General features: G+C 36.7%; 1 protein-coding gene across 1 annotated transcript; it reads right to left on the bottom strand.

Moving 5' to 3' along the window:
* Nucleotides 1-5465: 5465 nt before the first annotated feature.
* On the bottom strand, nucleotides 5466-16129 carry LOC121422267 (procathepsin L-like). The gene is made up of 7 exons (XM_041617187.1): nucleotides 16035-16129; nucleotides 15840-16002; nucleotides 14861-15013; nucleotides 12343-12567; nucleotides 10287-10452; nucleotides 7904-8015; nucleotides 5466-5674 (listed from the first exon to the last, which is right to left on the bottom strand). The coding sequence occupies exons 1-7, from the start codon at nucleotides 16127-16129 to the stop codon at nucleotides 5575-5577; spliced, it is 1014 nt and encodes a 337-aa protein (XP_041473121.1). The 3' UTR covers nucleotides 5466-5574.
* Nucleotides 16130-17244: the final 1115 nt, after the last annotated feature.

Raw genomic sequence — 17244 nt, 5'->3', positions numbered from 1 at the left:
TAAAAAACGAATTTATTATTTTTTTTTACTTATTTATCAATTTTTATCTATATTTGGGGTGTATTTTATTGTTTTTTTTTATTTCACTTTCCATTTTCCAGACAAAGACATTGCAAACTCCCAGGGCCATTTAAATACATTCGGGTCGCCATAAAATATGCGCAGAAAGAGTGTCAAAACGTTTAATAATAAACACATAGAAAAATTCGAATGTGTCTGCCAATCAAAGGAGAAATGCAAGTAAGAAGGGTATATTCTTTAATCATGCAGATCAAATTTAGGGGCCTTACCCCCCCCCCCCACCCCCAAGGGTTAATATTCATATCTGATCAGATATAATTAAAAACGAGATTCTTGTGCAGTTTTCATATTAAATTCAAAATTCTACATTCATAATCGTTATTGTCACCATGTTTTACTTTACGTTCTCAGTCTACATGCATTGACCAATAATAACTTCACATAACCTGATTACCCTGTTGCTATCATCATGATCATTGGTGACGGATTCAATTCTATATATATCTTTTGCTATGTAATGTGTCTTGATTCGTAAAATTGTAATAACGAACAATTATAAACACCCCCATGACCCCAGGACTGTAATTGCAATCCGAAAATAAAGCATCGTATTGTTATTATTTCGTTACCTAATTGTAAAAAAAAACGTGGGATAAGATTTCGGGTTTTCCCTCTGGGGAGAACAGCAAACAACTATTCATTATGTTAAAATACTGGTAGTCAATTTCCCCTTTCGAAATTCTATTTTTTTTGTCAGTCAATATGTGATTAAATAGAAAAATATAATTGAAGTTCAAATCTTGAAAGCAGATCGCTATTCTTAAAATTGATTTCGGAGGGGGATTCTACATTGCGATCCAATATAAGGGCTTAGTGTCATTCACCTGAATCAAGAATGAATCTTACTGTATCAGGAAAGGCAAATGAATCATTTTATTATTAAACATAACCTTGCAAATACCACAATGATCGGATGTTGACTCATTAGCTAAAAATAAACGCATCAAGATAAAATCGAATGTCTTTTTTTGTAATTAGGGAAAAATGATGACTGATAAAAACGCTGACTTCTTTTTGCGATGAACTTTCATGAAAAGTGGATTTTAAGTAGTTTGTTGTATAATCAAAATCGAAACATACTTAACACGCCAATAAATGCGAGCGTGGAGCGCGAGCTGATACTTTTTGACAATCAGAATTAAAAAGGAATATTTTGAAAACTCTATGGAATGCACGAAAATAATAGGTAACTGATAAATTAAAATTTGCGAGCGCGCAGCGCAAATAGAAACTGTTAACATTCATACCATAAAACTGACATTGTTACAGAGCACTTTAAAAAATGGAAATCACACAAAATAATGAAATTTCGATTTCCGAGGTAAAATATGTTTTGTATATTGACTTCCAAACTTGATATTTAATCTCCACATTGAAAAAGATATGCAAATCACCTAACAGGCAATGTGAGCTCGAAGCGCGCGCGAAAATTTTATACGTGAAAGATTTATTTCATTTTCCAAGTCTTCCCCTCATATTATTTTATTCATTCGTCTTCCTCCTCTTCTTTTCTGCTCTCCTTTTTCTTTCTTTCCTTATTTTTGCTCCGCCAATATAGGGGGTGGCGGGCCCCTCGCCCCCTGGGTCCACCAGTGGGTATGAATTTGCTTGTTTCCCTTTATAGCATTTCGAAAAAAAAAATTTTGTTTCTCGCAACATTCATGTTCTTCTTGAAAAAATGTATTCTTTCAAGTAAGGGGATCAAAATTAAAAAAATATATAAAAAATTATTTTGTTTGTGATTGATTTTAGGAAATGACAATTACTTTTGCTTTCACGCACGATTCCCATTATCATTACCCTAAACGAGACTATACAATTTGACAAAAAATAACACCAGGACGAGCCAGTATCATACCTTGTTTGTATTGTTAATTCCGTATAATTTAAATTGAAGATAATTGATCCTCATAATTGAGAAATATATACGCCGCCTAACCCAATTTATTTTTATATTCATCATAACTATTATGATTGTCTATGGAGCCTTTCGGCGAAAATATATTTCGATGAAGATGTAACATATCAGCATGCTTTCTTTCTTCCTTCCATCTCATTCCAATTACCCCTCACTTATCCCCCCCCCCTCTCTCTTTCTGTTTCTTTATCATTTTGTCCCTTTCTCGGCTAATGATTAAATCATACTAAAATTATAACTAAATAGTTATTCAATTAAGACATGGAGTGATTGAGTATACCATCGTGTTTTAATACGGTGCCGTTGATATCTTGATTAAAAAAAATCAAAAGTCACAAACAGGCCCATTCAGACGAGGGTTAGCCCCTCCCCGTTAAATAGATATGTTCCTTAATAATTTAAGAAGGGGAATTGTGAAAGATTTACGATGTGTAATTTTTTCCTCCTACTTTGTGTATCAACAACTCTTTTTTTTTTTTGGGGGGGGGCGCTTGTCGACAAAAGTTCAATGTTTTTCAAAGAGCACCCTTCCCTTTTCAGAAAAATAAATGACCGGATTAGAGCACTGATCTTCCCATTAATGGGGAGATCAGTGGACTAGAGGTAAACATTGCAACATACCGCCCTTTCACACGGTAGAAATTCGAAATTTGAATTATGATTCTAGTCAAAAATAATTCTAATGACGAATTTTTAGCATGTGTGATGCCAAACTAGAATCATGAATGCTAAACACCATCACAAATTCTAATCTGGAGGTGAATTCCAATTAAGTTTCACACATATTACGGTACCAATTTTTAGTGTGACTGGTCCGATGATTCTCAAGAATAATTACAATCATTTTTATCATGATGATTCAAGATTAACGTGTGCAAAAAAGGCCCTATATTGTATCCACAAAATACTTTCATTTGCTTCTTTGAATGAAAGAGGACTCTCGCCTGAAACACTGAAACAATAATAAACAATAACAAATTATCTTCAATTTTCACTGTTATGCTTATTGATAATGATACTTATACGATGTATTTGCGCTTAATACATGTTTCTAAGCACTTTTACAAAATATAGGAACAATATATGATAAAATAGTACATTATATTCCATTAATAAACATATTCCTATCGAAACACATGATACGCACATGTTTAGAGTAAATAAAATCAAATTAATTAATCAATCAAACTATGAAACATGAATAAATAAATGCATTTTCATACATTACATGTAACCAACAAACAAAACAAACATAGTTCAACCACCACATTTCAAGTACAAAATGAGTATTGTAAATATTATTTTGCAAATGTGACACCGAATGGTCGGAGAATTGACATTATTTTTCAAAGTGCTGCAAGGTATTGACATTATATGACTTAATTATTTGTACAAATTGTAAAATAAATAGACCCCCTTCCCCATTATTTGATCATATATCTTGTATTGTGTGATATGTGAACCTGGGGTCCGTTTCATGAAAGTTGTCAGCACTGACAAGTTGTCTTTCTCCGACGATACCATAGCAAAAGTCAGAGGCCAGTGCTTCTTAGCCAATAAAAACCAAGGATTTCATTGAAATCAGCACTGACCATTTAGTCAGTGCGACAACTTTAATGAAACAACCCCTAAGTCTGTGGTTAAATTAAATTTCCATCAATAATGAACGAAATAAAATCATTAGACATGATAAATATGCGGTTCTATCTTTTTCTCTCCAGCCGTTCAATCCCAGTGAAATTTTTAAAGCCTGTGTATAGCTTTGGTAAAGGGTCAATAATGTGATTGATAATCGAATATCATCTAATATGACAGTCTTACTGAAGCGTAGAGACCGTTAGATATTTTTCTAACTGCACTTCTCTGAGAAAATTTCAAATATTCAAATCTTGGATATATAGCGCCCTCTCTCAGCGATGCTTGTTTTAAATTAAAAAAAATGGGCATTCAAGCACTTATCTTATAAATTTAGTGATTAGATATCCAAAAGTTACAGACAAAGAACATATCTTGAAAGTTTCAGCCCATTCCATGATTTGGAATAGGATTTAATTGAAAGACAAAAACATAGATATTTTAATTTGATCGGGTGACCCGATCAAGTTAAATTTCCATGTAAAATCGCAAAATTTATCCTGTAAAACACATTTTCATTTCATATCCTCCACATCATAACTGTTATAGGGCATATCCATTCATATTAGCTATTAATGAATTGGAATAGTGATAGGTGCATTTTGGTGGATTTATTAAAAACTATACACAAGCTTTAAATCACTCATCGAAACTCTTTGATAAGTGTTCATATCTAGCGCTCTCTCTTGGCAGTTTTAGTTTTTTATATGATGCTAAATACCACTGCCCACTTACAAAATGGTTAGACATCTTATAGGTTTGATGTGGTTTAATAAAGAGGGGGATATTTTATTTTGATCGGGCCTCCGGTAAAAATGAATTTTTCTGTAATTTTTTTTGATACATCCACTAAAACAAAATTCATCCTCACTAATAGTTTACAGGACCAGTCTGCCCCAAACGAAAAGTTTGATATGAATTAAAAGAAAAACAATCATAATGCTGAAAATTTCGATAAATTAGGATGTAAAATATTCAATAGTTTATAGCTACCCATAGTTAAACCAACAAACAAATTAAGACCACTGTTAAATTCACAATAAAAATCAGTGGAATACATTTAATTACCGAGTCCAAAGAAAATCTCAATGTCAACTAGAAAACCCCTGAATTTCAAGGCAATACACTTAGAGATAATTAGTATACATCTCTATGGCAATACATTGATATCAAAGTGTACAAGTCCAACACAATATAGTTACGTTGTATCTCTATATGACACTTTATGATATGTGCGACACGACACACACATCAAAGACACACCCAAGATCATCGCAAACTTTTTTGTGTCATTTCATATCGAAATATGTCATGGGACATATAAAGACATATTAAATATGTAATACGACTTACTTTCCAAGTAATTTGACTCACATTAATCATAAAGATTAAGACCTGGGGCCATTTCATGAAAGTTATTGTCAGCACTGACTAACCTGTCAGCGCTTACAATTTCAGTGAAATTCTTGCTTTTGGCTGAATGAGATGCACTAGCACCTGACTGTTACTATGGTAACTGTCAGAGAAAACTAACTTGTCGGTAGTCACACTTTCATGAAACGGTCCCCTGAAGGCAACTTATGTAACTCACAGAACGTCTAAACCTCACTCGACCTCTAAAAGTTTTCTGTGCAGATATTCTCAGTGGTAGACTCTAGATGATTTGAAATGCCAAGTTTTACATTCCAAAGTAGCAAAGAAGCTTGCTAGGTTGTTATGCTCCCAAGTAGTAGGTCCATGACGAAAATATCTTAAATAATCGATTTGACGAGGATGATGTCACAAGCCCCATCCCAGAAGCTGTTCCCGTCCCTGCCTCCCCCCCCGTTCAGGCACAAAAAAGCAACCGGGCATGTCGTTTTTTAAAACGAAATCCGCTTCTAGATATGCCCCTCCCCATGAGGTAGTCCTATATTTCATATACGCCACAATATGAATGTTTAGACGAGTGGATAGCTAGCCAGAGTAGCGATACCGCACTGGTTGTTCTTGTTTCGAGACATCATGATATAACCATCTAAACCCCAGCTTGTCCCCCAGCTGTAGATGCAAAATAAAGAGAAAATGAAAAGATTTAAATGCACTTTTGTCCATTGACGAGATGTCGGGATGTTTTATCTTGACAAGTTCATTGGCGCAATGAGCAAAAAAAGAGTCGGCTAGATATGGCCTATCTCGTAAAATTTATTTTTTTAAATGCGAGCGAGCAAAAATTTCGACAAAGATACAAGATATTTATTTTGTCTTCGCAAACATGATTAAAAAAAAGAAATGTGTTTTCCACTGGTGTAACATTACATTAGACAAGCATGAACAGAATAAAACAAAGAAACAACGAAACAGGTATGAAGCAGATACAATAACACATTCGCAAAAGTTCGAGTCGTCAAGAATACTTAAAATTATTATCATTCAAATATTTTTACAATGATTATTGACATTATTATTATCATTATTATTGTTGTCATCATCATCACTACTATTGCTTTTATGTGATTATTATCATGAAACTTTCCGGGATATCAGTTCATAAGTCCATCATTTCGCTGGGAATAGAAAGTTATTTAGCGTTGAGCTTGTGAATTGAATTTGTGGATATAGTCGGGTATATGAATGGTTATCTTAAACGGGAAAGGCGGGTTGGAGTGGGACAAAGTCTTATGACAGAACGATTGAATGAGTGGTAATGATTGAGTGGATGAGAAGTGTCTTTCATGATTGAGCTGACTTTCCTACGATTTGATCGGTACAGTGGGATTCAATACAGGCCAAATCTTCTCCTATTATTCTTCGCGCTATTTTACGGGGCCTTTCCAGTTTCATCTTGTCCTCTTTTGAGAGATTGCCAAATATACATAATACATTGAAAAGAATGACACTTTTAATAACTGAATTATAGAACAGAGTTAATATTGTGCTGTCAACATGGAAGAATTTTAACTTGAGGAGAAAGAACAACCTCTTGCTAGCCTTTCCATAAACCAACTGCGCGTTCTCCCTCCATGACAATTTGTCATCTATTACTGTCCCCAAGTACTTGTAGCTGCTGGTTTGTTCGATCACCTGATCATGCATGATCACAGTCTCGTGCTCTGCACCATTTCGACGGAAGTCAATAACCATTTCCTTGGTTTCGGTTGTATTCAGTGTTAAGTAATGGTCGTCGAACCAACGAATGAATTTGTCTACTTGTGAAACATAATCGTTAACCTGATTCGACAATAGTGCAATAATGACTGTGCGATCAGCATATTTAAGAATGAGGCAGCAAGAGGTTGTACTCACGCAATCGCTTGTGTAAAGAGAAAACAAAACCGGGGAGAGGACACACCCCTGGGGGCACCGCATGTAAGTGGTAGCAATGCTTGATTGATGACAAATCGCCTTTTCATACTGTGTTCTACCTACCAAGAAGTTATGAATGCATCTAATTAGTTTAAGGTCTACATTCATTCTAATCAATTTGCGAGCTATAGAAGATGGGGTGCGATTGTGTTAAAAACACTCCTAAAATCTACAAAAAGAGAACGAGCATAAATGTTTTAAATTTTTATTACAAAATCCAATTTGTGATAGATTTTTGCATAATATTTCAAAACAATATAATTTCCTTTTCTTTCATTTTCTCCAGTTTTTTTTCTTGGGTCGGGATTATTTCGGGGGGGGGGGGGGTGGGGAGCGTCCCCTAGCCCATCCCCATCTCTACTCACTCCTGGCGTTATTATTTCTATATGGCAAGATTATAGAAACTCGTCATCTCGTCAATGACACGTTAAAGATTCTGTAGAAAGAGAAGAGGACTGGAAAGTTACAATCTAAAATACACTCACTTTTGAACCATGTAGACGGAATAAAAGTAAGCTATTTCAAACAAACAAGCATTAACATATCGATTGATTGAGATGATCAGTATGCATATCATTATGAATGAATTCATGTTAGAATCAGAGATACACTCCGTTTTTTTTATTTACACTGTTGACCTACAATGTTTATTCACAATGAATTTGTTTTATTTAAACTAAAGCCCTATTAAGACCAAAACCCAGCTTAAATAAAGGATTTTTTGGCCGTCTTATACCATGGTCACATTTGCTCTACGGCGGCCGTACGGCGAGTCGAAAACAGCCGTTTCAACATTTTTTGTACCAGCTACATATAGGTGGTTTGAATTGAAATTAATAAAACGGCTGTTGTCTACTCGCCGTACGGCCGCCGTAGATCGAAAGTGACCAAGGTATTATTTATGAGCATTGTCGAGATTCTTACCTGTTTTTAACGAGCCAATAGTCTTCTCCTCCATAGTTTCCATAACCAACAACTAGAACACCTTGACTCAGTTGGCCTATAGTGTTACCACATTGGGGTTCATCGTACACACCTTTGGAAAAATACAATCAAAATGTGAAGTCAAAATTTGCAAAAAATTGCAAAATTTGCTTAAAGGTCAAGTCCACCTCAGAAAAATGTTGATTTAAATCAATAGAGAAAAATCAGACAAGCACATTGCTGAAAATTTCATCAAAAACGGATGTAAAATAAGAAAGTTATGACATTTCAAAGTTTTGCTTATTTTCAACAAAATAGTGATATGAACGAGCCAGTTACATCCAAATGAGAGAGTCGATGACGTCACTCACTCACTATTTGTTTTGTTTTTTATTGTTTGAATTATACAATATTTCAATTTTTATGAATTTGATGATTAGGACCCCATTGCCTGAAACACAAAATGTTAAAATACTAGTAATGGAATTACACGTGTTCAGGGAGGAATGAAACTTCATTTCACATGACAATGACGAGAAAATAAAAATATTTCATATTTTATATGATAAAATACAAAAGAAATAGTGAGTGAGTGATGTCATCAACTCTCTCATTTGGATGCAACTGGCTCGTTCATATAACTATTTTGTTGAAAATAAGCGAAACTTTAAAATGCCATAACTTTCTTATTTTACATGCGATTTTGATGAAATTTTCAGTGTTATGCTTGTTGATTTTTTCTCTTTTATTCAAATCAAGTTTTTGTTGGGGTGGACTTGTCCTTTAAAAGTAGGTGATTCAAGAGTAAAAATACAACATACATGTAAATACATGTGATGAGAACGTAACATAAACTTATATTGTGTGGACACTTTAGCTATTTCCTACGGACGGAAAACGGGAGAATGGTAAAAAGCATAAACCGTATATTTCTAGGGTCATTTTGGAATGGATGTCATCAAAAGCAAGGGGGGGGGGCAATAGAAGCAAATATGCTATAGATATTCCCTGCTAGAATGAACACAGTGCCACTCCACACAGTGTGCTCACATAGTTGACTATGTGAAAATTTTATTAACACTATAATTTAACACTATTAAAATGCTCAAATTCAACAGTGTGAAAATATTTTCACACTGTGGACACCTCGACAGTGTGACTGTTCACAGCGTATCCACAGTCACGGTCGACTACTTGAATGTGGTTCATACTCGCGTTGGAATGCTCAAATTCAACAGTGTGAAAATATTTTCACACTGTGGACACCTCGACAGTGTGACTGTTCACAGCATGTCCACAGTCACGGTCGACTACTTGAATGTTTCTTACTCGTGTTGGAATGCTCAAATTCAACAGTGTGAAAATATTTTCACACTGTGGACACCTCGACAGTGTGACTGTTCACAACTTGTCCACAGTCACGGTCGACTACTTGAATGTGGTTCATACTCGTGTTGGAATGCTCAAATTCAACAGTGTGAAAAAATTTTAACACTGTGGACACCTCGACAGTGTGACTGTTCACAGCATGTCCACAGTCACGGTCGACTACTTGAATGTGGTTCATACTCGTGTTGGAATGCTCAAATTCAACAGTGTGAAAATATTTTCACACTGTGGACACCTCGACAGTGTGACTGTTCACAGCATGTCCACAGTCACGGTCGACTACTTGAATGTGGTTCATACTCGTGTTGGAATGCTCAAATTCAACAGTGTGAAAATATTTTCACACTGTGGACACCTCGACAGTGTGACTGTTCACAGCGTGTCCACAGTCATGGTCGACTACTTGAATGTTTCTTACTCGTGTTGAAATGCTCAAATTTAACAGTGTGAAGATATTTTCACACTGTGAACACACTGCTCCACATTTGCTCCACAATGGCAGTGACCTCTGACCTCATTTTTCAGAAAATTTGCCCCCCAAGACGACGTTTTCCAGGCGGGAAATTCACGGAGCTGAGCAGCACAATACCCCCTCCCCCGACTCATTAATCATGTTAATACACGGATTGGTAAAAGTAGTCAATACGCTGGTAAATAGATACATTATTGGTTGATTTTTAGCATTCTATTCAGTCAAAAACATATTCGCTAAAACATTTGTCATTTTCACAAGTCCATTGAAATGGCTCTGCCGTGTGTCTTGCTCCAACAAGTGCTGGGGCCCGTTGCAAAGAGAAGAGTTGCATTAAACGCAAGTCAAAATATCTAGCGCAAGTCCTGAATGCTTGCTTTTTATTGGCTTGAAATAAAGTTGTGAATGATTTTAGAGATGCGTTTGCTTACAACCTGTTCTGCAACGGACTCCTGGTAATATCGATATATTATGTAGTATGATTTATTGCTTAGAATGCATCTATGTCATTTCAAGTCTTACCGGCATGGTAAAATTGGAAAGATAAGTGAGAGGCGTCTATGGCAACCGAGATAGGTCCAACCCCAGCAACAGCTGACTTGAGGGCGTCCTCATCCTGACGCTTGATGTCAACATATCCAGTGACTTCAGCAGAATTGCATGAGGGGTTGTACTGACATATCTGACTCTAAAATGAGAAAAGAGAGAGAGGGAGACATGGAGAGAATGAGGGGGGGGGAGAGCTGAAAGAGAGACAGATAGAGCACGATCGATTGAGAGAGAGGGCCTTGCTGGGGGGCTTCAACTGAGCCCGTTTATTGTTAAAGGGATGGTCTGGGCTGAAAATATTTATAACTTAATACATAGAGTAGAATTCACTGAGCAACATGCCGACAATTTTGTCAAAATCGGTTCACAAATAATTTTATTGAAGTTTAAAGTTTAACAATAGTTTGTGGAAACAGTCGTCACGAATATTCATTAGTTTGCTGATGATGTCACATCCCCACTTTCCGTTTTCTTATGCCGATTACATAAAATAATATTTTTTCATTATTTCATACTTGTGTGAATAATAAGTCTCCCTTATAATGAAATAAGTTGCAGCAATAAATATCTAATGCACTAAATCAGTTGTTAATCCAATTTTTCTAGTTCTTGGAGTAAAAAAAATGAAAAAACCTCATTTCATATAATAAAATACAAAAGAAAAAGTGGGTATGTGACATTATCAGCCCACCTAAAGGCCTGGTCACACCGCCCGAGCGCTGTTGGAGCGGTCGCGGAGCGGAGAGAAAAAATCATCACCGCTCGCTTCCGTTCACCATTTTCGATTTCGATTGTTTTTTTTTTCGATTTTTGTTTTCAATTTTTTCCCAAATTTTATGAGCGAAATTCGACCCTCTCTCCTTATTGACTGCTCCACGACCGCTCCAATAACGCTCGGGCGGTGTGAACAGGCCTTTATGAATATTCATGACTGTTTTCACACGACATTGCTAAACTTTAAGATTCAATAACTTTGTTTTTTGATATCCGATTTCGATGAAATTTTCAGCATTTTGTTCGGTGAATTCTACTCTATTTATTAAGCTATAAATACTTTCAGTCCGGACCATCCCTTTAACTTATTCCATTGTTCCTGGATTCCGTTTCATAAAGCTGTTCGAAAGTAAAGAGTGACTTTAAGAACGCTAAACCATTGCAGCAATGACCATTTTGGCGTATACAATAACACAAGAAAGGATCACCAATCGTTCTTAAAATCGCTCTTAACATTAACAGCTTTATGAAACACTCACCTGGGCATCATAATTTCCATCCTTCATCTGTCCGATTGGTTACAATTCAATTGTATAAGAAAATTGGCCACCCAAGTTTAATTGCCATGTCTATGTAGGAACAAGTTAATGGAGAATCATGGACTCTAGTCATGTCTATATATCTCTGAAAGGATAAGTCACTTATTCAACACCAGCCATTGAAGACTCACGCACGACGTATAAAGAAAGGCCGTGATTTTTTTTTTATCATTTGCTGGAAACATTGGCAAGAAGATGAATATCATCAACCTCTGAAGGAGTCAGCTCACCTACAAGTTAGCAAGGGGCCCATTACACAAATCTTATAAATCATCGTAGATTTTTCTGCGATTAATAGCAAGGATCTCAATTAATTTTAAAAATCAAGCGTACGATTGATCGCTATAACCCGGGTCGCTAACCTTTGTATTACGGGACCCTGGATAAAACATTTGTATTCAAGCCAAAATAGATGTGATGATTTCTTGCTGTATGTCTTAGTTTGACCAACAAACCATCAGGTCTAACATCACATTGACGAATGATGGGGGGGGGGGGATGTCCCCGGACCCCCTAACTTGAGCCCAGCAACAAATACCATGTGTATTGGGTATTATGCAAGAATGCTATTCTCAGTATGATAAACTTGAATCCTTTGCAGCACCTTACACATTTCGATACTTTCTGAATGAGCCCATAGAATTCCCCTCTTGGTGGATTTGTATTCATTTGTGGTGTAATCCCACAGAAAAAAACCAACAAATTGTTAGCATTACCTCTGCACGGTAGGGATAGCAATCCTCCGAATCGATACCGCCATTGTCTTGAATGTATTGGAAGCCATTGTTCATGAAACCGCCCTGGCAGCCTTCATTTCCATAACTGCTGGAGCAGTCGATCAGGTTCTGTTCGCTGAGGCTGGTCAGTTTTGATGTCTTCCTGAACATCTGTCCTTCGAGCGATCCGGTAGTGCTGAAGGCCCAGTCGGAGTGGCATAGGCCCTATTATGGTCAACGTACAGGAACGCATTAATGTAAGGAATGATAACAAAACACCTTTGCAACAGGAAAAGGATTGTTCCCTGATGGCAGCTACGCTACTATACCACCACCACCATTACTACTACTACTACTACTACTACTACTACTACTACTACTACTACTACTACTACTACTACTACTACTACTACTACTACTACTACTACTACTACTACTACTACTACTACTACTACTACTACTACTACTACTACTACTGCTACTACTGCTACTACTGCTACTACTGCTACTACTACTGCTACTACTGCTACTACTGCTACTACTGCTACTACTGCTACTACTGCTACTACTACTACTACTACTACTACTACTACTACTACTACTACTACTACTACTACTTCTACTACTACTACTACTACTACTACTACTACTACTACTACTACTACTACTACTACTACTGCTAGTACTACTACTACTACTACTGCTACTACTACTGCTACTCTACTACTACTGCTACTGCTGCTGCTGCTGCTGCTACTACTACTACTACTGCTGCTACTACTACTACTTCTACTACTACTACTACTACTACTACTACTTCTACTACTACTACTACTACTACTACTACTACTACTACTACTACTACTACTACTACTACTACTACTACTACTACTACTACTACTACTACTACTACTACTACTACTACTACTACTACTACTACTCTACTACTACTACTACTACTACTACTACTACTACTACTACTACTACTACTACTACTACTACTACTACTACTACTACTACTACTACTACTACTACTACTACTACTACTACTACTACTACTACTACTACTACTACTACTACTACTACTACTACTACTACTATATATTACTACTACTACTACTACTACTACTACTACTACTAGTACTACTACTACTGCTGCTACTACTGCTACTTTACTACTACTGCTGCTGCTGCTGCTGTTGCTGCTGCTACTACTACTACTACTACTACTACTACTACTACTACTACTACTACTACTACTCCTACCACTACTACTACTACTACTACTACTACTACTACTACTACTACTACTACTACTACTACTACTGCTACTACTACTACTACTACTACTACTACTACTACTACTACTACTACTACTACTACTACTACTGCTACTACTACTACTACTACTACTACTACTACTACTACTGCTGCTACTACTGCTACTACTACTGCTACTACTACTACTACTACTACTACTACTACTACTACTGCTACTACTACTGCTACTATTACTACTACTATTTCTACTTCTACTAGTAGTACTACTACTTGTACCACTACTTGTACTACTACTACTACTACTGCTGAATTGAATTGAATACTATACTACTGCTGCTCTGCTACTACTATTACTACTACTACTGCTGCTGCTGCTGCTACTACTACTACTTCTACTACTGCTGCTGCTGCTGTTGCTGCGGCTGCTGCTTTGCTACTACTACTACTACTACTACTACTACTACTACTACTACTACTACCACTATTTCTACTTCTTCTAGTAGTACTACTACTTGTACCACTACTTGTACTACTACTACTACTACTACTACTACTACTACTACTACTACTGCTGCTGCTGCTACTACTACTGCTGCTGCTGTTGCTGCTGCTGCTCTGCTACTACTATTACTACTACTACTACTACTACTACTACTACTACTACTACTATACTACCACTTTAGAAAGAATCCGCCACATTTAGCTACGGATCCCCCTCCCCCCCCCCCCAATTGAAATACCCTGACACCGCTTCGACAATGATAATGGTGTCGTCGAAGATGGCGTTGATGATGATGAGTAGTGATTCGTGTTTGGTTTGTTGTAGCCGTAAGTAGTATATTTTCTTGCCAAGTATATATCACATAGGTCATTTAACAATAAGAAACACACAATTCTTGAAAGATTTATTCGAAGAGGCTCTATCATATTTTTTCTTGCGCGACGGAATCTCTTCATTGTAAAATATATATCTTCAAAATGAATTCTCTAACGATGCATCGCTTCACTCTCAGACCTGTCTAAGAAATAAATGAATTGTGTACATTATCGATGCTGGGAACAGTTTGAAAGGTGCAAAGTTACATTTGTAAAAGCTCGGGGTTCCGGCGTGGGATTTTGAAGTAAATGCTTGAAAGTTGCAAAGTTAAACTGATTATCCCTGAAATGATGCGATCCTAACACACACATACCTGCCCACCAATATACGTGCAGAGTGCCACGACTAACACAATTTTACCTGATTCTTGACTGGAGTGACGTATCCCTTTGTTCTCCAATCAATGGTGTCAGGTAAATTAACATTGGATGGATTCAAGAAGGTGCTTCCTTGTTGCATGGTATAATTGGAGGTCCTGTAGCCAATCAGGGTATTACGGAACTCATGCAGTCTCTGTATAAATGATATCATGGTCATGGTGGTAAGGAGAGGGTATTCATAGGAGGTCATTGAAAGCTCTTATTTGAAAACTGATAAGACATAATTTTCTAATACAATTCATGATCCTGACTTTAACTTCCTTTCTGTTTAAAGCTTGTTACTCCATTATATTGGCCTTTACAGCACTAAGATATCTTACAATGTAAGTTTCATGCATATTAAGTGCTTGCCATCTTAGTATTTTGCAGAAGAAAAAATAGGGTTTGAAAATAGGCTTAATTAAGCAGTTTTCAGACCGATATGCATTACATATTCAAGAAAATAGTAAACGTAGAGCAAAATGCCTGTCAGATGGGAGGTCTTTGTCGAAACTTGGTGAACCGGAATAGCAGTTTCACCTTAAGTTCGGAACTGACGAAAAATGACAGAGAACGACAATTTTCTTGATTTCCAGATTATGAATTAGATTTGCTTTCAATGTGAAGAGGAAAATAGAATCGGAAGTTATTGAGTGCTCAAATGGATGAAGACCCGGAGCTATTGAGAAGTTTTGGGTTATTTTTTTCTCTATCTTATTTGGCCTAAAGTGCTATGTCAGGAAAAAATATATAACTACTCCAAGGCTGTATAAAGGTTTTATCAATTTCAGCATACAGACAGGGAAAGCTATTTATTATATCTGTATGTGATAAAAGTGGAGAAAATTCAAAGAATTATCTATCGCATTGTAATAATTTGATATACTTTTCATTGCCGAAATGAATAATAATAGTAGTAGTAGTAATGATGAATGAAAATAAAAGATGCCACAAAATGATTAGGGTATTTATTCCCTTACCTTATCCCCAAATCCGTTCATTCGTAGTGTATATCCTTTTTTCTTGTCAGTGTTGTGCAAGTTGATCAGCTTCAGGTTTTCCTCCCATACGAACCTTCTCTCCTTCTCCTCAGCAGCATCAGTGTAGGTTTTGCCAAAGGTGGTTTTCCAGTCTGACCACTCGCTTTGCCAAAGGTGGTTTTCCAGTCTGACCACTCGCTGTCAAGGTCCGGGTTCTCCTGTTTCGCGATAGCAGCAGCGGTGCAGCAAACAAGACCAATTAATGCTACTAGAAGTTTCAGATTTGACATTATGGAAGCAAGCAGGTGTTTTCTAAGACCAATAAATGTTAAATGATATAGGGATATAACAACACACGTTTGCCTCAACCGTCTAACGGTCGATCTTTAGCTCACACTCTACGTTAGGTATACTTTACCAAATGTGCGAGAACGGATCCTGAAAGTGAGCTGAGAGCTTATAGTCTTTGGACCTAGTTGTACCGTTAGCTTGGAATTATACCGAGAACGCCAAATTCACGAGCTTGTACATGTATGCTATTACAATTCAGTCGAGCATGTACGGCAGGTTAGGAATAGGCCTAGTCACAAAAAGTGTTTTTTTTTGTTCTACACGCAAGGTCGACGATTCGAGGGTTGTGTAACTTTTGTTACCTCGATTTGTTCACAGGACCATTTTTATTTTGTCTCAGAAACGCCTTAACAGACAAAAGACGGATATAAGCTATTATCGATCCCGAATGCGTGAATTTGCTTGATCGATTTGACTGGTCTGTTTGGTTCTATCGACATGATCGAATGCTATTGTAGAATTTAGCAATCGAAATAACCTTGATGTCATGTGAAATGATGAGCTTGTTATCGTTAGCAAACGTCATGTCATGCTAAGAATAATGCCATTGAAGTGAAAGGACTTAAAGCGCCCTTTTAAGTCATGGGATACAATCAAATATCCTTATGTTCTCGATACAGAGAGTGTCAAGATACATACAGAATGTTACAATTGCGGATTATGCCAATAAACCTTACCAGTTAGTGATGATTCCATGTAAAACCTTTTGTACTTTATGAGACTAAATGTTATACCAACAGGGACACGATCTGGATTCTTCAAAAAAATCTTGATATTATTTAGAGTTGCGTGCTTGAAAAGATTTCTTTGGGATCTGATTTGTCCCTTTGTCTGGGATATATCGGTTTGGCACGTCAAATGCCTACTGATTGTTACCAATCAAACACGGTATCCATGATATATCAAACGCCATGAAGACGAATAGTCACTGAGGGAGTGGGAAGAAAATATTTGCAATCCTTTTTCTGTAGCCAATTATACAATTGATAGATCAACTTCAACTATGGCTTATCAGTGAACACTCCTTGTCGCAATCAAGAAGCAGAATGATGAT

The sequence above is a fragment of the Lytechinus variegatus genome, chromosome 1, assembly GCF_018143015.1.
Source record: "Lytechinus variegatus isolate NC3 chromosome 1, Lvar_3.0, whole genome shotgun sequence".
Classification (NCBI taxonomy): domain Eukaryota; kingdom Metazoa; phylum Echinodermata; class Echinoidea; order Temnopleuroida; family Toxopneustidae; genus Lytechinus; species Lytechinus variegatus.
The sequence above is the reverse complement of the archived record's forward strand: the minus strand, read 5'-3'. Positions and strand labels throughout refer to the sequence as shown.

Excerpts from the sequence above, each read along its gene's own strand:
- LOC121422267 (XM_041617187.1), bottom strand. The coding sequence starts at position 16,129 with ATGTCAAATCTGAAACTTCTAGTAGCATTAATTGGTCTTGTTTGCTGC. Across the intron at positions 15,014-15,839 it reads TGAACGGATTTGGGGATAAG|AGACTGCATGAGTTCCGTAA; the intron begins GTAAGGGAATAA and ends TCATTTATACAG. Across the intron at positions 10,453-12,342 it reads GCTATCCCTACCGTGCAGAG|AGTCAGATATGTCAGTACAA; the intron begins GTAATGCTAACA and ends TTCTCATTTTAG.